The sequence below is a fragment of the Coregonus clupeaformis genome, chromosome 21 (genome assembly GCF_020615455.1).
Source record: "Coregonus clupeaformis isolate EN_2021a chromosome 21, ASM2061545v1, whole genome shotgun sequence".
NCBI lineage: Eukaryota > Metazoa > Chordata > Actinopteri > Salmoniformes > Salmonidae > Coregonus > Coregonus clupeaformis.
In genome coordinates this window covers 17,057,642-17,082,843 of record NC_059212.1, presented here as the reverse complement: position 1 = coordinate 17,082,843, position 25,202 = coordinate 17,057,642, and the positions used below count along the sequence as shown (strand labels likewise).

Here is a 25,202-nt window from a genome sequence, read left to right as displayed (position 1 = left end):
TCCTGGGGAACTGCCAAGCTGGACAGGTGTCACAATTATGGTTCCATGGATCATCACACTGGAACATTAAATGATACAAATCTTTTTTCAGACCACAATTGAGAGGTATAGTCTATTTTGGTTCGATAACACGCTGTGTCTAATTTTCACCATCAAAACATAATCAAACCAGATGATAGATGATAACAATGTGTTCGATCCTCTCTCATCAAGATGCTCAGTGCACGTTCACATCAGATTTCCTTAATGCTCACTGTGGTAAGTTAAATACATCCAACAAGATCTCTTGATTGATTGACTCCATGTTTGTCCACTCTGCTCCTTGCATGCATTATACACTGAGTGTACAAAACATTAGGAACACCTTTCTAATATTGAGTTGCACCCCCTTTTGCCCTCATAACAGTCTCAATTCGTCAGGGCATGGACTCTACAAGGTGTCAAAAGCGTTCCACGGGGATGCTGGCCCATGTTGACTCCAATGCTTCCCATAGTTGTGTTAAGTTGGCTGGATGTCCTTTGGGTGGTGGACCATTCTTGATACACAGGGGAAACTGTTGAGCATGAAAAACCCAGCAGCTTTGCAGTTCTTGACACATTCAAACCGGTGCGCCTGGCACCTACTACCATACCCCATTCAAAGGCACTTAAGTCTTTTGTCTTGCCCATTCACCCTCTGAATGGCGCACAATCCATGTCTCAATTGTTTCAAGGCTTAAAAATCCTTCTTTAACCTGTCTCCTCCCTTTCATCTACACTGATTGAAGTGGATTCAATAAGTGACATCAATGAGGGATCATACTGTAGCTTTCACCTGGATTCACCTGGTCAGTCTATGTCATGGAAAGAGCAGGTGTTCCTAATGTTTTGTACACTCAGTGTATATACACTGCTTAGTGGAATAGACGCTGGTTACAGCTGCAAAGCTATCTCCATTATGCACTCTCCCATAAAGCAGGTTGGGCCAGCCAGCGACCACAGTGCTGAGGAGAAACAGCTAAATTCACTTAAGGCCGCCCACGCAACTCTTTACCGCCTGCCGTACTGACAGACACCTCGGCTAAGCAGCAGCAGTGAGGGAAGCCAAGCAGAATAGACATCTAGGACAGTGCTGGGATGGGTTGGGCTGGCACCTGAGAAACTCTATGTCTAAACTCCATGTCTACTCTGCTGCTGCAGCATGGTTCTTTTGGTTCAGAAGCTACTACTGAAACTCCACTGTGGTCCAAAAGCCTTCTGGGAGCTAGACTCCGACTCCAGCAGAACAAAATAAATGGAAAAAGTTCGAACCTAAAGTGCTTGAAGGGCGAAGGAAGAGCTGCGGCTGCCTCAGTGTTGGGATCTTAAGGGATTTGGTTATGCATGATGTCATTGGTGTGGAATAAGCCAATATGTTTCTGCTTCAGTCAGAGTTGGGGTTGTGTCGTCCTTGGACATATGTGCGTCTCTCTCTCTTTCCTTTACAATAGCCTTTTCTATGACATTCACTGTACTGTACCATTAATGGCATGAAATAGCACTGTGTCATATGGTATCCCAATCAATGTTCACAGTAGTCCAGTAATTGTACATCATATAGTGGATCTATAATACACTTCACCTAATATAGCAAATTAAACACATAAACCATCACACTGGTCATTGGTCATAAGTCTCTTAATCCTTCCAAAGCAAATTAAATGATATGCGACAGCATTGGGATCAGTGTACAATAATGACAAAGCATATTTGTGCCTCTGTGGTAATATATCCCTATGACTTACTGTTTGCCATTTGGTAACATAAATCATATGACTGTGGTGCATTATCTAACAAGCAGTAAAGGCAGACAGATAAATGTCAAGAATACGCACACAAATGCACATAGAAATGTGGGACACATACAATACATCGATTGTTATTAAACATGACCATAACACCTTAAAAATATATATCCTAACCGGTCTAGAGTTGAAGTCGGAAGTTTACATACACTTAGGTTGGAGTCATTAAAACTCGTTTTTCAACCACTCCACAAATTTCTTGTTAACAAACTATAGTTGTGGCAAGTTGGTTAGGACATCTACTTTGTGCATGACACAAGTAATTTTTCCAACTATTGTTTACAGACAGATTATTTCACTTATAATTCACTGTATCACAATTCCAGTGGGTCAGAAGTTTACATACACTAAGTTGACTGTGCCTTTAAACAGCTTGGAAAATTCCAGAAAATGATGTCATGGCTTTAGAAGCTTCTGATAGGCTAATTGACATAATTTGAGTCAATTGGAGGTGTACCTGTGGATGTAATTCAAGGCCTACCTTCAAACTCAGTGCCTCTTTGCTTGACATCATGGGAAAATAAAAAGAAATCAGCCAAGACCTCAGAAAAAAATTGTAGACCTCCACAAGTCTGGTTCATCCTTGGGAGCAATTTCCAAACACCTGAAGGTACCACGTTCATCTGTTCAAACAATTGTATGCAAGTATAAACACCATGGGACTACGCAGCCGTCATACCGCTCAGGAAGGAGACGCGTTCTGTCTCCTAGAGATTAACGTACTTTGGTGCGAAAAGTGCAAATCAATCCCAGAACAACAGCAAAGGACCTTGTGAAGATGCTGGAGGAAACAGGTACAAAAGTATCTATATCCACAGTAAAACAAGTCCTATATCGACATAACCTGAAAGGCCGCTCAGCAAGGAAGAAGCTACTGCTCCAAAACCACCATAAAAAAGAGACTAAGGTTTGCAACTGCACATGGGGACAAAGATCGTATTTTTTTGAGAAATGTCCTCTGGTCTGATGAAACACAAATAGAACTGTTTGGCCATAATGACCATCTTTATGTTTGGAGGAAAAAGGGGATTGCTTGCAAGCCGAAGAACACCATCCCAACCGTGAAGCACGGGGGTGGCAGCATCATGCTGTGGGGGTGCTTTGCTGCAGGAGGGACTGGTGCACTTCACAAAATAGATGGCATCATGAGGAAGGAAAATTATGTGGATATATTGAAGCAACATCTCAAGACATCAGTCAGGAAGTTAAAGCTTGGTCGCAAGTGGGTCTTCCAAATGGACAATGACCCCAAGCATACTCCCAAAGTTGTGGCAAAATGACTTAAGGACAACAAAGTCAAGGTATTGGAGTGGCCATTACAAAGCCCTGACCTCAATCCTATAGAAAAAGCATGTGCAAGCAATGAGGCCTACAAACCTGACTCAGTTACACCAGCTCTGTAAGGAGGAATGGGCCAAAATTCACCCAACTTATTGTGGGAAGCTTGTGGAAGGCTACCCGAAACATTTGACCCAAGTTAAAGAATTTAAAGGAAATGCTACCAAATACTAATTGAGTGTATGTAAACTGCTGACCCACTGGGAATGTGATGAAATAAATAAAAGCTGAAATAAATCATTTCCTCTACTATTATTCTGACATTTCACATTCTTAAAATAAAGTGGTGATCCTAACTGACCTAAAACAGGGAATGTTTACTAGGATTAAATGTCAGGAATTGTGAAAAACTGAGTTTAAATGTATTTGGCTAAAGTGTATGTAAACTTCCGACTTCAACTGTATATGATAACTGAATCAAAATGGATATATCATTAATGATGACACATACCCTCTGCCTGTAATCCAAGTCAAACAACACAGCAATGAAGTTCCATTCTGTGAGTACAGCACTTCTAAAGAGAATTCCCCAGGCTAATGAATGTAATTAATCACCATACCTTCTCTAGCAGTGTGGGTACTTAATTAAAAACAGAGACAGCCTGGTTTGTTTCTGGGGATAATCTAATCACATCCCTGCTAAAATGTAAATGTAATGATGTTAGTGCAAAGTCTATGGAGCCTATGAACTACTGTAGGCCTACGTCAAAGAGAGAAAATTAAACAAAAGTGTAAAACTATTACACTTATCTATTTCCTAAAACATTAAATACATTCGTTTTCGTGTAATAAATCAAACTTGTTCTTGTTGATTGGGAAGCCGATTCATCAGTGTGGATGATCACATCATTACTCCACAGTGCAGTAGTACATCTGCATGGCCCACATTCAGTACAGTAACCATCGGGCAGCAGATGTGGTAATCTAAGGATCACTTAGTGCCTGCCAAACTGTTTCAGATGCCTAGTGGAGTTCAGAACATGAACAACAGAACTAGGAGAGGCACAGTACACTATCAAACGATATGAGGCATGCAGAGCTTTAGACAGAAAGCCAATACAAGCTGATTTAGAACACGGATCACAGTCACGGATAGGGATGCTTTTCACACAATGCTAGTGCCTTTAGCTCAACTTTTGTCAAAGATCCTTTCACATTTAAATTGAGAGATGTTTTCAATGCTTAGGGATTGACATATTTGTTCATTGTGCAGATTATAATAAACCTAGAAGAATATAATGATATAACTTAGAATATACTGTACTTTTTCAACTGAAAGGCTCATTTAAAAATTGTTTCTCACTTCATCTACAGTCAGTAGAACTTTCCAGTCATTTCCCCTGGTGTTTGAAACTTTAATACTCTTTACTCACTGAGTGGAACGGGATGCAGGGGAAAACGTACAGGCACCGGGCTGGGCTGTCTCTTGAATTGGATGCTGCTTTAATGAATTCACAAATTCTAGCTGTAAGTCCCAGATATGTCAGAGTGATACTGAATGCTATGAGCAGCCTCTCTATATAATGGTATCAAATTATCAGCAGAAATCCTTGCACTACTTTAAGGCAGTCCAAAGTACCAATAAAGCTGGGGGTCGGAGGACCTCATCCTAACACAGTTGTCTGATTTCTTCATGCTTCTCCCCCACTGCAGTAAACGGGTCATTTAGGTATACTAAGGTGTATACCTAAATGACCCAAAGAATGTGAAATCATAAGGACTATGATAATGAAAGTAAGTTAAAGTCACTTTAAAATGTCATAGAGCGGAGTCTTACTTTAAGGTGGTCATTTCAGTCAGTGATGGCTGGGTGGCTTTGAGATAGCTGGCTCGTCGACCTTGGGCCTGGACCTTTGGCGACGGCTTCGGACTTCCCTCCGAGTCTTCACTGTCTTCTTCCTCGGCCATAGCCTTCACGTAGCTCCCGCTGCGCATGCGTCGACACGGGATGTCGTCCTCCTTCCCCCCCAGGGGCGAGAAGCTGCTCCACTCGTCCTGGGGCACCTGTGGGGACGGGGGAGGTGACAACAGGGCATCAGGCACCTCCACGGATGAATGCATGGCGCCATGAACCCACATCTACCTGGTCCGGTCCGGCCAACCCAGCGTCACAACAACATCCAACGCACAGTCAGACCCCTACCTCTCTCTAACTCTCATACTGAGTATTGAAGGTAATAAATAGGTAATTAAGGGAGAGGCTGGTGTGAGTTCACATGATTACACTAAAAACGTCTTCCTGACAACCTGGGCATCTGCTAGTGTGGAGTCTCCCTAAGGGCACACACAGACTTATCAAAAGGATGTTCACAGAGAACTAGGGTGTCTGTCTGAGCTCAAACAACAACATCAGGGTGGTATAACATTTGAGCTAACCTGAAACAAAGTATTTTAAGGCTTTGTATAGGTGAGAGGGAAAGAATAGATTGAAGGAGAAACACAATGAGGTAGCCAGACATATGGGTTAAACTAATTAGTAAAACTAGGGCACAAACACTAGCACAACCCGAACTTCCAAACTATTCTTTATTGTATAATAGTTGATGTGCTAATATGAATACCACTACATCCTCCATCCTGAGAGGGATTATGGTGTCCCTTCTTTATAAGGTTAATTCAGAAACAGTGAAAGAATGGGTTACCAGAGAGTATCTATTAATCTTCCAATGATATACCCAATTTGGGTAGTTACCATATTGCATTCAAAAATACTTTGGAGACTAAGTTGATGCTGGAGGAGAGAAAATCCCACTCCTCCGAAGACTTAGTAATTACATGAATCTGCAGAGGGAGAGGAGCCTTGGTAACTAGGGAGACAGCCAGAGCTGGGCAGGCTAGGCTACTAGGGCTTTTGTCGTCAGAGCAGAAATGAGCAGGTTGACTATAAAAGGAGGCTGTGGAGTCAGAGTTACTCTATTACCGCCGAGCGGCTGCATGCCCACACACTACAGATGTAGGGTATTAATTTGATCACCTTGTTGCAGGAGAACTTTCCTGCAATGCAGGAAATATAAAACTTGTAGTGTATTTGAGGTGTAGCCTTTTACACTTGTTCCCGTATACGGGCTGAAAATAGCAGATTTGGACACTGATAAGTGCCTAAATGAGAACGCAGTGGCTATACAATAAAATGCTATATCTGAAGTCAGAGCTCAGGGTCTCCGCTTCACAGCTCTGTATGGGTTTTGACTGACAGCCATTCTGAACATGAGCATCACGCGCAACAAGAAGTTGCCCCCATCTCTCCAGATAATTGGGGAAAGTTTGCAAATGTTTTATTGTCTGAGTGAGGGAAATGCTGCAAATTACAAGGACTTGATGTATTTTGAAAGATGAGACTTTGAGGATTATAATAAATACTGCTTTGATGTCATACAAGCAAGCCAAACATCCGTGAGTCCAAATGTGCACTTCACATTTCCATATCATAAAACTCATGCAATATACAGTGTCAACGTATACCATGTTTGATGTACAGTTACAAGATGACATGGAGTTATACCATGGGTTGTCCTGAACAGAATGACCCTACGTTTGTTGTACTGTGAAGAAAATTTGCTGCGGACCACACATCTGAATGCACTCACGACTCCATTCTATGCGCACTAAAATTACGATCCGCTTCTCTGAATTGCCTAGTGAAAGCCTAACACTGTAAGATGGTATTTTATAATTTAGCTAGTCATGTTGGCAATAGAACAAGCTGTCAAATTACGCTCACCTGACCCAGATTGCGATTTTTAATGGACCGTCTTTGGATTGCATAAACAACAACATTAATTGTGTAAAGGCGGGGATGCAGGGCTGAATTTCAAAGAAAACAACTACAAGTTTGCTTGCTCTAGTTCCTCAACGGAACAGCTAGGAGAGCTCAAAAAAGCACCTTATAGTTGAACTCTTCTTTGAGTCATAAAAGTGCATTGAAATGTGTGTGGCCCCTTGGAAACACCAGTTAGACCTCTCACTCAAACTCTTTTAATTTTTTGGTGTTATGTTGCACCTACCCAAAATGTTTCAATAATATTCTTATCATGTTACTGAATGAAGCCCGAGTATTTTCAGATTTCGTTATCAACAAATGCGGCAAAAAGTACAGTAAATGTTATAACGCACCTAAAATCAACAGTGTATTTTAAGTTTTGGATTATGTCTTTGTCTAATTTGGTCTGTGCCCACACGTGCTGGTTCACAGTGTCGCTGACTGCTAAGCTGTGTCTCAATGTCTTCTATTAGCCTATCATATATAAAACCACTCCTACATGTCTGGTATAGCATTGGTTACTATTATTTACTATAGCTAACCGTTCACTGTACACAGTGTGGGGCTGAATATTTGAAGATCTAAATGTTGTGATGATTGGCTAAGGCGGCAGCAAATAATTCCAAGAATATGTCAGTAATTGGGTACTGTGCATGTGTATTTGTCACTGGGGTCTTCCCTGTAGGACATTCATGTACACAATACAGTATCAATATCAACTTAAAAATAACTAACTCCAACATTAAACACGACAAATCGACTCACAACATCCCTGTCAAAATAACTACACTAATTTAGAAGTTTAGATCTGAGATTTGAGAAATCAAAATGCTTAGCTCCAGTTTTTTTTACAGAATTTCAAAAAGCTGCATATACATTTTTTAAAATCTTTTCTCACATGGCACTCGACTCACAGACATATAGGTAATTGGTCTCCATTTGTACTAATAACACAGCTACCACTATCCTATCCCAACCTTCGACTCAATCCTGTCACTAATGTTGGAGGGTGTTTCTATGGTAACAGAGTAACTATATACAGCAGAAAGAGATACAGATGTAGGATCTTAATTTGAGCCAGTTTGCTACAGCAGGAAATGTGAATTATTATGTGGATTATAATTAATGGACATTTTTGAAGTGGTTGATACATTTTTCGTATGGGAAAATCAAGTGTGAATTTCACAGTGGAAGTTACAAACTTCAGAAGCCTTTTTAAATCTCAAATACACTACAAGTTTTAAATATCCTGCATTGCAGGAACGTTCTCCTGCAACAGGGTAATCAAATGAAGATCCTTTACCTGTTGCAGGATAATAGGGAATACATGGGAAACATCTAAGCAGACTAATTAGGTTTGTGCCCACACGTGCTGGTTCACAGTGTCGCTGACTGCTAAGCTGTGTCTCAAAGTCTTCTATTAGCCTATCATACATAAAACCACTCCTACATGTCTGCTATACATTATATACCTATTCAGTGATTAGAAAATGCATTTAGAGTGTAGAACGAGTGAGAGTGAGAAAGACAGGAGATTAACTACTGTAGAGAACAACATATACATATAATTTACATGAACATAATAATTAATAATCAGTATTTGGATATTTCTGTAAATAAACTGAGTTGAAGTTGAGTGCTTAGATCTATTTAGAGGTGTGCTGTTTGTGCTTCTGTTGTGCAAACTGTGTCTCATGTTTTGTGAGTGGAATTTCAGAGGTGATGGGTTTGGCAACATAATCTTCGTGTACAACGTCATGAGAATATTCACACAGTACACACGCATGCTTGCATTCACACACACACACACCACACCAAATTATTAGTAAAGAATTAAAGAACCCAAAAACTGGGAAATCTATGAAATGAAGAGGTTTATAAACAGGAAATAATGCCAGTCACTGATGGGTTTAAAATAAAAAAGGCTATTAAAGGAAGTAAGGCCACTACTGGTTTGCACTTACTTCTCTCTTCAAATCAAATGAAAGTGGAGGGGGGATAGATCCTCTCCAGTGGGGTAGGTAGGTGGATAAGGGGGGTTTGGGTTTAGGGGTGAATTTAAAGAATTGCATACCTGCAAGAACTGGCATGAGCGCTCCTGCTGACAAGCCTCAGATTTCACTAGCGCTTTATGATCTAAGTTTACTGAGGCCTTCTGGTAGACTTGGCGAGCCCTGCTCACCGTTAGACTGGACGACCACAAGCTCTTCTTCATGAGCTGGGCGTCCATGCTTATGGGGATATGGGAGGGGACACAGGTGTGTTTTACTACGTCGTTATTACTGCGCGACGTTTTCAGGGCGTGTTCGCTGATGGTGTTGAAGGCCTCCATAAAGTACTGCGACTGGGACTTGTCCGGGTGGCGGCCCATGGTCATGACTCCGGTGGGGCTGTGGAACAGGCTGTGGCAGACGTCTCGGTCATCCAGGATGTCGTCTGAGCTCCAGTACCCCGAGGTGGGGCTCCTGTGCTTGGGCTCAGCCGACTTGCAGCGCTCCCTGCTCTTGCTGCGTTTGCGGTGCTTCTGCGTGGGGGGCGTCTCGCTCTCGGGGCTGTTCCTGCTGCTATTTAAGCTTCCCTGCTTGGAGTGTGGCCCCTCCAGGGAGTGGGACTTGGCGAAGAGTTTCTGGACGGAGTGGACCAGGTGGCGGATGCGTCCGGGGCTGTCGTTGCGCTGCTCAAGTGCCGTCCTCTTGTACTGCAGCGTGTGGTAGCCGTCCCGCGTGAACGACGGCTGCCTCTCAAACTGGTCCAGCAGGTTGACAGGCAGGCGGACATTGACACCCTTGTTGGGAACAATGTTACCCACACCAACACCCACACCATAGGGCACCACAGCACACTCTTCCATCCCCATCCGATCCTTCAGCTCTTGGTGTGAGCTGCTGTAGTGTCGTCTAGGGAAGGTCCCATAGGGCACCACACTACTGTCTGAGGGGAAGGCAGTGTGGTTCCTCTGGTTCTGCTGGCTCTGGACCTGGGTGTAGTAGGGGTGGTCAGAGGGGTGGGACATGGGCATGTCCATCTGGTTGATCAGGTAGGGCTTGCGGTCAGGGTGGTGGCCATGGCCTAGGGCATCGTAGGAACCAGGGTCACAGTTGACCAAATGGTGGTGGCTACGGCTGCTTGATAGACCCTTCATGGTGTCTGTTCAGTCCACAGACAGTGGGCCAGCCTGGGAACTGCTGCAGATGATGTTCCTGATAGGAGCTGTAAAGACAGGAGTGGAGAAACGACAACAAACTGTTACAACAACTGGAAACGTAGACACTGTTTATTCTATTCCTTTTGTTTATGCGCTTAGTGCTCTCAAAAACAATGCACTCTAATATTATCTCTCAAATCTACTCTAATAATTGTGAAGGTTAGGATTGTGGTGGGGAGAGCTGAGATCCTAAATCAGTATTTTTTAACACATACACAATCTGCTTTGTCAGTAAAGCATTAGTCTCTGAGAGATTCTTTTGATTTAAACACTCACAAAACTAGAGGAGCATTAGGTTCCTATCATAGAGAATGACAGACACAGAGGACATGTCAAGGAGTAAAAAGCTTCACTTCAAGAATTCCGTCACAGTTCAGCTGTGATTTATTTCCTCTGCGACACTAGCTAGTTTCCCTGGGCCCACGGTTTTGACCGGCTGTCTGGTATTTTGATGTGCTTGTCATGAGTGAATCTCCATGAATATCAATGGTGGAGCAGAGGGAACGGCATCCTATCCCCTTGTAATGTGTCAGGGTAGACCATTACTCTACTAGAACCATTTGGAGAAAGACCATTTTATTTTCAGCACTTTTAATTTCACAATCCGTCCGGAGTATACAGTATATACATATATACTGTATATATACACATATATACACTGAGCTATACACACTACCGTTCAAAAGTTTGGGGTCACTTAGAAATGTCCTTGTTTTCGATTTTTTTTATTTTTTTTGGTCAATTAAAATAACATCAAATTGATCAGAAATACAGTGTAGACATTGTTAATGTTGTAAATGGCTATTGTAGCTGGAAACGGCTGATCTTTAATGGAATATCTACATAGGCGTACAGAGGCCCATTATCAGCAACCATCAGTCCTGTGTTCCAATGGCACGTTGTGTTTGCTAATCCAAGTTTATCATTTTAAAAGGCTAATTGATCATTAGAATACCCTTTTGCAATTATGTTAGCACAGCTGAAAACTGTTGTGCTGATTAAAGAAGCAATACAACTGGCCTTCTTGAGACTAGTTGAGTATCTGGAGCATCAGCAATTGTGGGTTCGATTACAGGCTCAAAATGGCCAGAAACAAATAACTTTCTTCTGAAACTCATCAGTCTATTCTTGTTATGACAAATGATGGCTATTCCATGCGAGAAATTGCCAAGAAATGGAAGATCTCGTACAACGCTGTGCACTACTCCCTTCACAGAACAGCGCAAACTGGCTCTAACCAGAATAGAAAGAGGAGTGGGAGGCCCCGGTGCACAACTGAGCAAGAGGACAAGTACATTAGAGTGTCTAGTTTGAGAAACAGATGCCTCACAGGTCCTCAACTGGCAGCTTAATTAAACAGTACCCGCAAAACACCAGTCTCAACGTCAACAGTGAAGAGGCGACTCAGGGATGCTGACCTTCTATGCAGAGTTGCAAAGAAAAATCCATATCTCAGACTGGCCAATAAAAAGAAAAGATTAAGATGGGCAGTCTGAGATATGGCTTTTTCTTTGCAACTCTGCCTAGAAGTTCAGCATCCCGGAGTCGCCTCTTCACTGTTGACGTTGAGACTGGTGTTTTGCGGGTACTATTTAATGAAGCTGCCAGTTGAGGACCTGTGAGCTTTTATTTATTTCATCACATTCCCAGTGGGTAAGAAGTTTACATACACTCAATTAGTATTTGGTAGCATTGCCTTTAAATTGTTTAACTTGGGTCAAACGTGTCAGGTAGCCTTCCACAAGCATCCCACAATAAGTTGGGTGATTTTTGGCCCATTCCTCCTGACAGAGCTGGTGTAACTGAGTCAGGTTTGTAGGCCTCCTTGCTCGCACACGCTTTTTCAGTTCTGCCCACACATTTTCTATAGGATTGAGGTCAGGGCTTTCTGATGGCCACTCCAATATCTTGACTTTGTTGTCCTTAAGCCATTTTGCCACAACTTTTGAAGTATGCTTGGGGTCATTGACCATTTGCAAGACCCATTTGCGACCAAGCTTTATCTTCCTGACTGATGTGTTGAGATGTTGCTTCAATATATCCACATATTTTTCCTTCCTCATGATGCCATCTATTTTGTGAAGTGCACCAGTCCCTCCTGCAGCAAAGCACCCCCACATCATAATGCTCCCACCCCCGTGCTTCACGGTTGGGATGGTGTTCTTCGGCTTGCAAGCGGCCCCCTTTTTCCTCCAAACATAAAGATGGTCATTATGGCAAACAGTTCTATTTTTGTTCCATCAGACCAGAGGACATTTCTCCAAAAAGTACGATCTTGGTCCCCGTGTGCAGTTGCAAGCTGTAGTCTGGCTTTTTTATGGCGGTTTTGGAGTAGTGGCTTCTTCCTTGCTGAGCAGCCTTTCAGGTTATGTCGATATAGGACTCGTTTTACTGTGGACATAGATACCTTTGTACCTGTTTCCTCCAGCATCTTCACAAGGTCCTTTGCTGTTGTTCTGGGATTGATTTACACTTTTCGCACCAAAGTACGTTAATCTCTAGGAGACAGAACGCGTCTCCTTCCTGAGCGGTATGACGGCTGCGTGGTCCCATGGTGTTTATACTTGCGTACTATTGTTTGTACAGATGAACGTGGTACCTTCAGGCATTTGGAAATTGCTCCCAAGGATGAACCAGACTTGTGGAGGTCTACAATTCTTTTTCTGAGGTCTTGGCTGATTTATTTTGATTTTCCCATGATGTCAAGCAAAGAGGCACTGAGTTTGAAGGTAGGCCTTGAAATATATCCACAGGTACACCTCCAATTGACTCAAATGATGTCAATTAGCCTATCAGAAGCTTCTAAAGCCATGACATCATTTTCTGGAATTTTCCAAGCTGTTTAAAGGCACAGTCAACTTAGTATATGTAAACTTCTGACCCACTGGAATTGTGATACATTGAATTATAAGTGAAATAATCTATCTGTAAACAATTGTTGGAAAAATTACTTGTGTTATGCACAAAGTAGATGTCCTAACCGACTTGCCACAACTATAGTTTGCTAAAAAGAAATTTGTGGAGTGGTTGAAAAACAAGTTTTAATGACTCCAACCTAAGTGTATGTAAATTTCCGACTTCAACTGTACATGCAATCTCCTGAGATAAGCAAGGAGGTTAATGAAGATAGATTTATTTATTTTGGGTGCTTCTGATTGCATGCTGGGAATAAATGCAGCTCTAATATTAACCACAACCCAGTCTAATCACACTCAAAAGAGAAAAGCCGATATTTTACTAAACTCAGCAAAAAAAGAAACATCCCTTTTTCAGGACCCTGTCTTTCAAAGATAATTCGTAAAAATCCAAAGTTGTTCAATGAACCATAAGCAATTAATGAACATGCACCTGTGGAACGGTCGTTAAGACACTAACAGCTTACAGACGGTAGGCAATTAAGGTCACAGTTATGAAAACTTAGGACACTAAAGAGGCCTTTCTACTGACTCTGAAAAACACCAAAAGAAAGATGCCCAAGGTCCCTGCTCATCTGCGTGAACGTGCCTTAGGCATGCTGCAAGGAGGCATGAGGACTGCAGATGTGGCCAGGGCAATAAATTGCAATGTCCGTACTGTGAGACGCCTAAGACAGAGCTACAGGGAGACAGGACGGACAGCTGATCGTCCTCGCAGTGGCAGACCACGTGTAACAACACCTGCACAGGATCGGTACATCCGGACATCACACCTGTGGGACAGGTACAGGATGGCAACAACAACTGCCCGAGTTACACCAGGAACGCACAATCCCTCCATCAGTGCTCAGACTGTCCGCAATAGGCTGAGAGAGGCTGGATTGAGGGCTTGTAGGCCTGTTGTAAGGCAGGTCCTTACCAGATATCACTGGCAACAACGTCGCCTATGGGCACAAACCCACCGTCACTGGACCAGACAGGACTGGCAAAAAGTGCTCTTCACTGATGAGTCGCGGTTTTGTCTCACTAGGGGTGATGGTCGGATTTGCGTTTATCGTCGAAGGAATGAGCGTTACACCGAGGCCTGTACTCTGGAGCGGGATCGATTTGGAGGTGGAGGGTCCGTCATGGTCTGGGGCGGTGTGTCACAGCATCATCGGACTGAGCTTGTTGTCATTGCAGGCAATCTCAACGCTGTGCATTACAGGGAAAACATCCTCCTCCCTCATGTGGTACCCTTCCTGCAGGCTCATCCTGACATGACCCTCCAGCATGACAATGCCACCAGCCATACTGCTCGTTCTGTGCGTGATTTCCTGCAAGACAGGAATGTCAGTGTTCAGCCATGGCCAGCGAAGAGCCCGGATCTCCATCCCATTGAGCACGTTTGGGAACTGTTGGATCGGAGGGTTAGGGCTAGGGCCTTTCCCCCCAGAAATGTCTGGGAACTTGCAGGTGCCTTGGTGGAAGAGTGGGGTAACATCTCACAGCAAGAACTGGCAAATCTGGTGCAGTCCATGAGGAGGAGATGCACTGCAGTACTTAATGCAGCTGGTGGCCACACCAGATACTGACTGGCCACACCAGATACTGACCCCCCCTTTGTTCAGGGACACATTATTCCATTTCTGTTAGTCACGTGTCTGTGGAACTTGTTCAGTTTACCTCTCAGTTGTTGAATCTTGTTATGTTCATACAAATATTTACACGTTAAGTTTGCTGAAAATAAACGCAGTTGACAGTGAGAGGATGTTTCTTTTTTTGCTGAGTTTATATTTAGACAATGTATCTGTGAGGAGTACTGAGTATACAAAGAGGCAGGACGCAGACGCAGGAATTATCTGGCAACAACGATGCGTCCGCCTCCAGGATGAAGGGATCTGGGTGTTTTAGGATGGGCGCTGTGGTGAACCTCACCTTCAGCCTCTTGAAGGCAACATCAGCCTCAGGGTTCCAGGCCAGCTTCTGAGGCCCACCCTTAAGGAGAGAGGTGAGTGGGGTGGCTATGGAGCTGAAGGACCTGATCAAACGCCGGTAGAAATTAGCGAAACCCAGGAAGCTCTGTAGGCCCTTGACGGTGGTGGGAACTGGCCATAACCTTCATTCCTTCTATGAACACCCCCTGAGGACTGATCCGGTATCCCAGGAAGGAGATGGCCTGTTGGTGGAATTCGCATGTCTCCCCCTTCACCAACAGGCTGTGTTCTCGGAGGCGGAGTAGGACAGCTTGGACGTCCCTGATGTGCTCCTCGAACGTAGCCGAGTAGATCAGGATATTGTCGATGTACACCACCACTTGTCTACTCAGCATGTTCTGGAACACGTCATTGACGAAGGACTGGAAAACAGAAGGTTCGTTGGCGAGGCCGTAGGGCATGACGCAGTATTCATAGTGGCCTGAGGTAGTGCTGAATGCCGTCTTCCACTCATCTCCTTCCCGGATTCGGATCAGGTTGTAGGCACTCCTCAGGTCCAACTTGGTAAAGTACCGGGCCCCTCGTAGCTGCTCGATGGCCGACGGAACCAGAGGGAGGGGGGTACCGGTACTTGGTGGTGACTGCATTCAGCCCCCTGTAGTCAATGCAAGGTCTCAGTTCTCCGTCTTTTTTGGCCATGAAGAAGAAGCTAGCGGAGGCAGGAGAGGTAGAGCGTCTGATGAACCCCTGTTTCAGGGTCTTCGCCACATACTTCTCCATGGCCTCAGTCTCCGCCATGGAAAGGGGGTAAATGCAACTCTTCGGGGGGTGTTGTCCCTCCAGCAGGTCAATGGTGCAGTCCCAGGGCCTGTGAGGAGGGTGACACGTAGCCTTTACTGAAGAGAAGACATCGGAGAGATCTGCATACTCACGTGGAATGTTGGGCTGGAGGGCGGACTCCAGACTCTCCACTGACGTGGAACAACAAACCACCGGCAGGCAGGTCTTCCGGCATGAGGTAGACCAGGCTGTGATACCATTAGTGCTCCAATTGATGGTGGGGTTGTGTAGTCTGAGCCAGGGCAATCCCAAGACGATCTGGTGAAGGGGTGACATGACGATGTGGAATGACAGCTCCTCGTGGTGCTCCGGTAGTGTGGGAATGGTGATGGTGATGTGTAGAGTGATGTCCGTAATGGTGCCTGATCCAAGGGGTTTATTGTCCAGTGAGGTGACGTGTAGCGGAGATGGCAGTGGCACGGTGGGCAACCCCCATTCAGAGACCAGCTCCTTATCTATAAGGTTCCCCGCTGATCCGGAATCTATCATCGCAATAGAAATGGAAGAGAAGGAATAACCAGACACTGTTATGGGAACTAAAAACAATGGTTTTGTGATAGGAGCTGACGTAACCCTCACGGAGCGGCGACAGGAGTCATACCGCCTAGATAGGGAGCCGCCAGGAAATCTGTGGTCCGTGGTGGTGTAGGGGGTGCTGCCCACCTCCATAGGTGAGGACTCGGAAGCAGGGCGGCTTCCATAGCTCAGATGGGGTGAGCGTCGAGACTCCGGGAGGTGTTGGGAACGCCGTCTCTCTCACAACATGTCGTCAAGACGGATGGACATGGTGATGAGGGTATCAAGGTCCATCTCGTTGTCCCGACATGCGAGTTCCATCTTGATGTTTTCCCGTAAGCCTCTCCTGAAGGCCGTGCGAAGAGCACGCTCATTCCAGCCGGAAGAGGCCGCCACCATGCGAAAGCTCAGAGCATACTCGGACGCAGGCCCCTCTCTCTGTTGTAGATAGAGGAGACGCTCACCCTCTCCTTTCCCTCTGTGGGATGATCAAACACCGCACTGAACCGAGCGAGGAAGGTGGGGTAAGGTAGTGCCACTGCCTCCTCTCCTTCCCAGACTGCCGTGGCCCAATCCAGCGCCTTCCCTTTAAGTAGTGAAATCACCAGCGCTATCCTGGCTTGGTCAGATGGATATGCCCCAGGCTGACGCGCCAGATAAAGTGAAACATGTAGCAGGAAGCCGCTACATTTAGTAGTTTTACCGTCAAAGTGCTCCGGTAGGGCGAGGGTTCCTGCAGAAGTGGGTGATAGTCTGGGAACAGGTGGATTGGGGGCACTCGCCGCTCCCTGAGGTGGAACCGGAGCGCTGGGCAGATTATGCAGAGTTTGGAGCACTTCCTGCATGGCAGCGTTCAACTGGGCAAGCTGCTGCTGGTGCTGGTCGAGGCACTGGGAAACTCCTGCTGTATCCATTTTCGTTTGGTGTGTGATTCTGTGACGAGTACTGAGGATACGAAGAGGCAGGACGCAGACGCAGGAATTAACAAAGTCAAGGTTTACTTAAACAATGACAAAGAGAAATAACAACGATAGAGTACACGACACGAAGCTAAATAATCACACACAACATCATAAGGAACAGTCCAGGGCTAAATAGGGGTGGTGATGAGATGATGAGGTGCAGGTGTGCTGGAGGTGATTAGGGTGCGTTGGGTTTCCATTCCGGTGTTGCCGAGGTGGTGCGCTCACACCGGTGGCTCAGTAGACCGGCAAATCGGAGGGGAGCAACAGGAGGAGACGTGACAGTATCTCAATCGCTCCAAAACACATTGAGGATCATAGATAAAACCAGCTTCATCTTAAGTTATATACTGAATAAAAATATAAACGCAACATGCAACAATTTCAAAGATTTTACTGAGCTACAGTTCATAGAAGGAAATCAGTCAATTGAAATAAATTCATTAGGCCCTAATCTATGGATTTCACATGACTGGCCAGGGGCGCAGCCATGGACGGGCCTGGGAGGGCATAGACCCACCCACTGGGGAGCCAGGTCCAGCCAATCAGAATGAGTTTTTCCCTACAAAATGGCTTTATTACAAACAGAAATACTCCTCAGCACTCCCCCCTCCCCCTCCTCAGACGATCACGCAGGTGAAGAAGCCGAATGTGGAGGTCCTGGGTTGGTATGGTTACACGTGGTCTGCGGTTGTGAGGTTGGTTGGATGTACTGCTAAATTCTCTAAAACTACGTTGGAGGCGGCTTATGGTAGAGAAATTAACATTACATTCTCTGACATTCCTGCAGTCAGCATGCCAATTGCATGCTCCCTCAAAACTTGAGACATCTGTGGCATTGTGTTGTGTGACAAAACTGCACATTTTAGAGTGGCCTTTTATTGTCCTCAGCACAAGGTGCACCTGTGTAATGATCATGCTGTTTAATCAGCTTCTTGATATGCCACACCTGTCAGGTGGATGGCTTATCTTGGCAAAGGAGAAATGCTCACTAACAGAGATGTAAACAAATTTGTGCACAGGATTTGAGAGAAATAAGCTTTTTGTGCGCATGGAATATTTCTGGGATCTTTTATTTCAGCTCATGAAACATGGGACCAACACTTTACATGTTGCATTTATATTTTTGTTCAGTATAAAATTAATCAAACCAAATCAGCCCTACTGCCTCTCAAGACCCCAATGGAATACTCCATCTCTACTTATGGAATCCCAATCGTTTCCTATTTTAAATATTTGAGAGTAAAAGTACTTCCTTCCTTAGATAAAACCAACTTTAACAGAACTCTCAAATCAATTCAATCCGACCTCAGTAGATGGAATAATATCCCAGTTGCTTTAACCGGCAGAATATTTATTGTCAAAATGAATATATTGCCACGGCTGAATTTCTGTAGTTCAATTTTTCCCATAGCTCCCCCTTCTGGCTATTGGAATATACATAGAGGGAAAGACGTAGGAGGACTTTCTGTACCAAACGTTAAATCGTATTTCCAGGCACTTGCATTTCGCCCCATCCTAAATTGGTTTAGACATGATTATTCTGCCCCCTGGCTCAGTATAGAGAGAAATATGTTGTCTCATATTGCCCTGGAAGAGGTGGTTTTCACTGATATATCCCTTAAACAATGTAAACAACGCTTTGGTCCTATTATTGCTTACACAATTTCTATTTGGCGCAACATTTTAAAACATTGTAACTGGGAATAAAAATGGCATGCCCATACTCCAATATTTCACAATAATGCCTTGTGATCTGGAAGGCGGCCTTTTGTATCCCTCCAATGGTCCAAATGTGGAATCCGTACTCTTACCGATATCATGGACTGTAATGGTTTGAGAACATTCCAAGATTTGAAAGATACATACACATTACCAGGCAACTCCTTTTGTCTATGGGTGCATTCGTAAATTCACTCTGGAGTGCCAGAGAGCGGTCAGAGTGCGCTCTGGGCGTTCGTAAATTCAGAGCGTTGTCAGATTGTCTGTTCATAAATTCATAGCGTTTTGCTCTCGGAGTGTTCAGCGTGCACACTGGACGCTCTGGCCGAGGAGAAGAGTTGATCTGAGCATTCTGACCTCACAACGGCAGTCAAGCACCCAAGCTAACTGGCTAACATTGGCTAACTTACGAGCTATTTCCAGACACAAATGAGAGAACACCTCACTGACCATTTTACTCGCCCTAGCAGAACTGGTTAGGCAGTTTTCATGTTATCCAGAGCGTTGGTGACTTAAACTGTGCTGCTGGCAACAATTTATGGAGTCCCTTGGGAAACCCAACTACAAAACCATCCAATGATGGGATTTATAAATAAATTATCAGGGCTCCCGAAAGGACTGATCTCTATAATATATAAACAACTTTTGGAAAGCTCATATTCTGAGCTAGCCATTAAAAAAGTATGGTCCACAGATATAATTTAATCTGAACAACCCTTTAAATGGAACAGAATATGGAAAAATATGACCTTGGCATCCCGTAATCCGAACCATCAATTTATACATTTTAAGTTTGTTCACAGACTGTATTTAACACCAAGGAAATGTTTTATGATGAGATTGGCCCCAACTCCCAACTGTTCACTGTGTCCCCTAAATCAGGTAGGCACATTCCTTCATATGATTTTGGAGTGCCCTGCAGTTAAATGCTTCTGGGACAAAGTCACAAAATAAATGTTCGAAGTGCATGAATTTAAATATTAAATGCTTTGAATCTATTATGTTACTTAACAATGATAGCCCCTTGAATCTCTGAATCAATCAGAGAAGATTACTGCTGGCAGGCAGCACTGTTGAGAAAACATGTAATATTATAACATGGTTTCCGGGTGGGGAGGACGGGAGGATGCAGGTGTGTGGATGGGGACTGAGGGGGGAATGGGTTGGGGTTATCTTAGTATGCATTTCTTTGACTGTTTATGTACCTGTACCCCCCGACTCAAATAAAAAAGCCTCCTCTCCACCAACCAACACTAACAACAAGAATATATTTGTTGAGTCTTCTTCTGATTGCACTGTACAACAGAACAGATCATAACCACGTACTTAACAATGAGGCAGTATTTTGAATCCACACGTCTTTGAGATAAATACCAAAGATACGAGAGCACAAACATCTGCTCGATTCATTCCTTTGACATGCAAGGCGCTCCAGAGTACTTGCAGCAGGAGGAGGGGCTCTTCATTCAGCTGTGTTAATTGTGTGACGTCCGTCAGGAAATGAAGCAGCACACACCGGGCCGTGCGGCGCCATACACAGCAGGAAGGAAGGGGGCTCAACGGGTGGCAGAGAGTGAGTAGCCAGCCATGTAATTATTGAGCTATTATTGGCCACTGTGATCCTCTAATGGTACTGGCGGTTGAGCCGCTGCTCCAGCCCCCAACACACCCCAGGTTCCTGATATCACTCACTGTGGTGGGAGAGACAGCTAGTTTTGTATTTGTATTTATTAGGGATCCCCTGCCAAGGCAGCAGCTACTCTTTCTGGGGTCCAAGCACCTTAAGGCACTTACATCACACATAAAACTAAAAAAATAAGCTAGTTGCTAGTTCACTGGCTATAGCTGCCTGCTTTTAAACAAAGTGTAAATGGTCATATTTTAAGAGCATCTTGTGTAACAATGGGAACTTTGGAAACACATAATGACAGCCCACACAGTAATGATTTATAAGTATTTCATGCAGCCATCATGTCTATAAATAACACAAATTACGCTTGTGGAGAGGAAATGGCAAGATTGAGAGGCAATCTCCTTGAAAATCATGCTTGATTGTCATGTTCAATAGACAAATATATAAAAATATAAATAATTGGAAAGAGCTATAATACATACACTACCGGTCAAAAGTTTTAGAACACCTACTCATTCAAGGGTTTTTCTTTATTTTTACTATTTTCTACATTGTAAAATAATAGTGAAGACATCAAAACTATGGAATAACACGTATGGAATCATGTAGTAACCAAAAAAGTAGCCACCCTTTGCCTTGATGACAGCTTTGCACACTCTTGGCATTCTCTCAACCAGCTTCATGAGGTAGTCACCTGGAATGCATTTCAATTAACAGGTGTGCCTTCTTAAAGGTTAATTTGTGGAATTCTTAATGCGTTTGAGCCAATCAGTTGTGTTGTGACATAGTAGGGGGGATATACAGAAGATTGCCCTACTTGGTAAAAGACCAAGTCCATATTATGGCAAGAACAGCTCAAATAAGCAAAAAGAAACGACAGTCCATCATTACTTTAAGACATGAAGGTCAGTCAAAACGGAAAATCTCAAGAATTTTAAAGTTTCTTCAAGTGCAGTCGCAAAAACCATCAAGCGCTATGATGAAACTGGCTGTCATGAGGACCGCCACAGGAAAGAAAGACCCAGAGTTAGATCTGCTGCAGAGGATAAGTTCATTAGAGTTACCAGCCTCAGAAATTGCAGCCCAAATAAATGCTTCACAGAGTTCAAGTAACAGACACATCTCAACATCAACTGTTCAGATGAGATTGTGTGAATCAGGCCTTCATGGTCGAATTGCTGCAAAGAAACCACTACTAAAGGACACCAATAACAAGAAGAGACTTGCTTGGGCCAAGAAACACGAGCAATGGTCATTAGACCGGTGGAAATGTGTCCTTTGGTCTGGAGTCCAAATGTAAGATTTTCGGTTCCAACCGCCGTGTCTTTGTGAGACGCCTTGTGGCTGAATGGATGATCTCCGTATTTGTATTTCCCACCGTAAAGCATGGAGGAGGAGTTTTTATGGTGTGGGGGTGCTTTGCTGGTGACACTGTCTGTGATTTATTTAGAATTCAAGGCACACTTATCCAGCATGGCTATCACAGCATTCTGCAACGATACGCCATCCCATCTGGTTTGGGCTTAGTGGGACTATCATTTGTTTTTCAACAGGACAATGACCCAAAACACCTCCAGGCTGTGTAAGGTCTGGTTTACCAAGAAGGAAAGTGATGGAGTGCTGCATCAGATGACCTGGCCTCCACAATCCCACGACCTCAACCAAATTGAGATGGTTTGGGATGAGTCGGACCGCAGAGTGAAGGAAAAGCAACCAACAAGTGCTCAGCATATGTGGGAACTCCTTCAAGACTGTTGGAAAAGCATTCCAGGTGAAGCTGGTTGAGAGAATGCCAAGAGTGTGCAAAGCTGTCATCAAGGCAAACGGTGGATATTTGAAGAATCTCAAATATAAAATATAATTTGATTTGTTTAACACTTTTTTGGTTGCTACATGATTCCATATGTGTTATTTAATAGTTTTGATGTCTTCACTATTATTCTACAATGTAGAAAATAGTAAAAATAAAGAAAAACCCTTGAATGAGTAGGTGTTCTAAAACTTTTGACCGGTAGTGTATATATTTAAAATAATACATATATTTATAAAAAAAATATATACAGTGGGGAGAACAAGTATTTGATACACTGCCGATTTTGCAGGTTTTCCTACTTACAAAGTATGTAGAGGTCTGTAATTTTTATCATAGGTACACTTCAACTGTGAGACATAGGTACACTTCAACTGTGAGAGACGGAATCTAAAACAAAAATCCAGAAAATCACATTGTATGATTTTTAAGTAATTAATTTGCATTTTATTGCATGACATAAGTATTTGATACATCAGAAAAGCAGAACTTAATATTTGGTACAGAAACCTTTGTTTGCAATTACAGAGATCATATGTTTCCTGTAGATCTTGACCAGGTTTGCACACAGCCCTTCCATACAGACCTTCTCCAGATCCTTCAGGTTTCGGGGCTGTCGCTAGGCAATACGGACTTTCAGCTCCCTCCAAAGATTTTCTATTGGGTTCAGGTCTGGAGACTGGCTAGGCCACTCCAGGACCTTGAGATGCTTCTTACGGAGCCACTCCTTAGTTGCCCTGGCTGTGTGTTTCGGGTCGTGGTCATACTGGAAGACCCAGCCATGACCCATTTTCAATGCTCTTACTGAGGGAAGGAGGTTGTTGGCCAAGATCTCGCGATACATGGCCCCATCCATCCTCCCCTCAATACGGTGCAGTCGTCCTGTCCCCTTTGCAGAAAAGCATCCCCAAAGAATGATGTTTTCACCTCCATGCTTCACGGTTAGGATGGTGTTCTTGGGGTTGTACTCATCCTTCTTCTTCCTCCAAACACGGCGAGTGGAGTTTAGACCAAAAAGCTCTATTTTTGTCTCATCAGACCACATGACCTTCTCCCATTCCTCCTCTGGATCATCCAGATGGTCATTGGCAAACTTCAGACGGGCCTGGACATGCACTGGCTTGAGCAGGGGGACCTTGCGTGCGCTGCAGGATTTTAATCCATGACGGCATGGTGTGTTACTAATGGTTTTCTTTGAGACTGTGGACCCAGCACTCTTCAGGTCATTGACCAGGTCCTGCCGTGTAGTTCTGGGCTGATCCCTCACCTTCCTCATGATCATTGAAGCCCCACGAGGTGAGATCTTGCATGGAGCCCCAGACCGAGGGTGATTGACCGTCATCTTGAACTTCTTCCATTTTCTAATAATTGCGCCAACAGTTGTTGCCTTCTCACCAAGCTGCTTGCCTATTGTCCTGTAGCCCATCCCAGCCTTGTGCAGGTCTACAATTGTATCCCTGATGTCCTTACACAGCTCTCTGGTCTTGGCCATTGTGGAGAGGTTGGAGTCTGTTTGATTGAGTGTGTGGACAGGTGTCTTTTATACAGGTAACGAGTTCAAACAGGTGCAGTTAATACAGGTAATGAGTGGAGAACAGGAGGGCTTCTTAAAGAAAAACTAACAGGTCTGTGAGAGCCGGAATTCTTACTGGTTGCTAGGTGATCAAATACTTATGTCATGCAATAAAATGCAAATTAATTACTTAAAAATCATACAATGTGATTTTCTGGATTTTTGTTTTAGATTCCGTCTCTCACAGTTGAAGTGTACCTATGATAAAAATGACAGTCCTCTACATGCTTTGTAAGTAGGAAAACCTGCAAAATCGGCGGTGTATCAAATACTTGTTCTCCCCACTGTATATGAGGGATTGGAAATGATGCAGACAATTACAATGATAGAAGCCACAGTCTATTTGCAATATTGAAGCTTAACCATTCCCTAAAAGAAATAACAAAATAACAAAAATAACAGCAATAAGGTATCAACTTCTGTAACCAATCAAATAATGACCTACTCTGTAACTATTTCCTGGGTATTATCACTCTGTAAAAGGTAATTCAACAACATTGACTAACTTTCTTCCAGGGTCATGATATGAATCATGATATTTCAGGTGTCTTCCACAATAGGAGTGACAGGCCACTGAGGGTTCAATATCTTGCTTTTGTCCCTTCTGAAGTGCAGAGATCCATCATGTGATGTCTCCTGACAATCCTCTGCCAACCCATTAAACTTCAACAGCTCTACCTGTCTGTAATGAGAGGGCCTTTTCCTCATCCGTCTCCCTGTCACTACAGCCCTGCTCTGGCCTATTCCGACGCTGCCTGGGCCTGGGTGACACACTGAAACACACTGATGTCAATGGCCTTCAAAAGTCTCCAATTCACAGTGCTGTCAGGTTGTGAGTGAATGCCTGGCTGGACTTTGCCTTGACTATCATTCATCACCACTCCTAGATAAAAAATCAGTGGGAAGCCATCCTGATATACAGTGAGCTCCAAAAGTATTGGGACAGTGACACATATTTTGTTGTTCTGGCTCTGTACTCCAGCACTTTGAAATGACACAATGACTATGAGGTTAAAGTGCAGACTGTCAGTTTTAGGGTATTTTCATCCATATCAGGTGAACCGTTTGGAAACATTTTGTACATAGTCCTCCCATTTTAGGGGACCAAAAGTATTGGGACAAATTCACTTATATGTGTAGTCAAAAGTTTAGTATTTGGTCCCATATTCCTAGCACACAATGATTACAT

At 43.9% G+C, this 25,202-nt stretch overlaps 1 protein-coding gene across 5 annotated transcripts in view; it reads right to left on the bottom strand.

Moving 5' to 3' along the window:
- The window catches only part of dlgap1a (discs, large (Drosophila) homolog-associated protein 1a), a 113,359-nt gene that overhangs the window by 23,278 nt on the left and 64,879 nt on the right, over positions 1 to 25,202 (bottom strand). For 4 of the 5 annotated variants that reach the window (XM_041842124.1, XM_041842123.1, XM_041842126.1 and 1 more), the window contains 2 exons: positions 8,996 to 10,131; positions 4,939 to 5,165 (listed from right to left, as the gene is read on the bottom strand). In XM_041842124.1, coding sequence (XP_041698058.1) covers positions 4,939 to 5,165; positions 8,996 to 10,063 — 1,295 coding nt within the window. In that variant the 5' untranslated portion in view covers positions 10,064 to 10,131. The remainder of the gene's footprint in view (positions 1 to 4,938; positions 5,166 to 8,995; positions 10,132 to 25,202) is intronic. The other variant, XM_041842125.2, reaches the window with a different exon arrangement.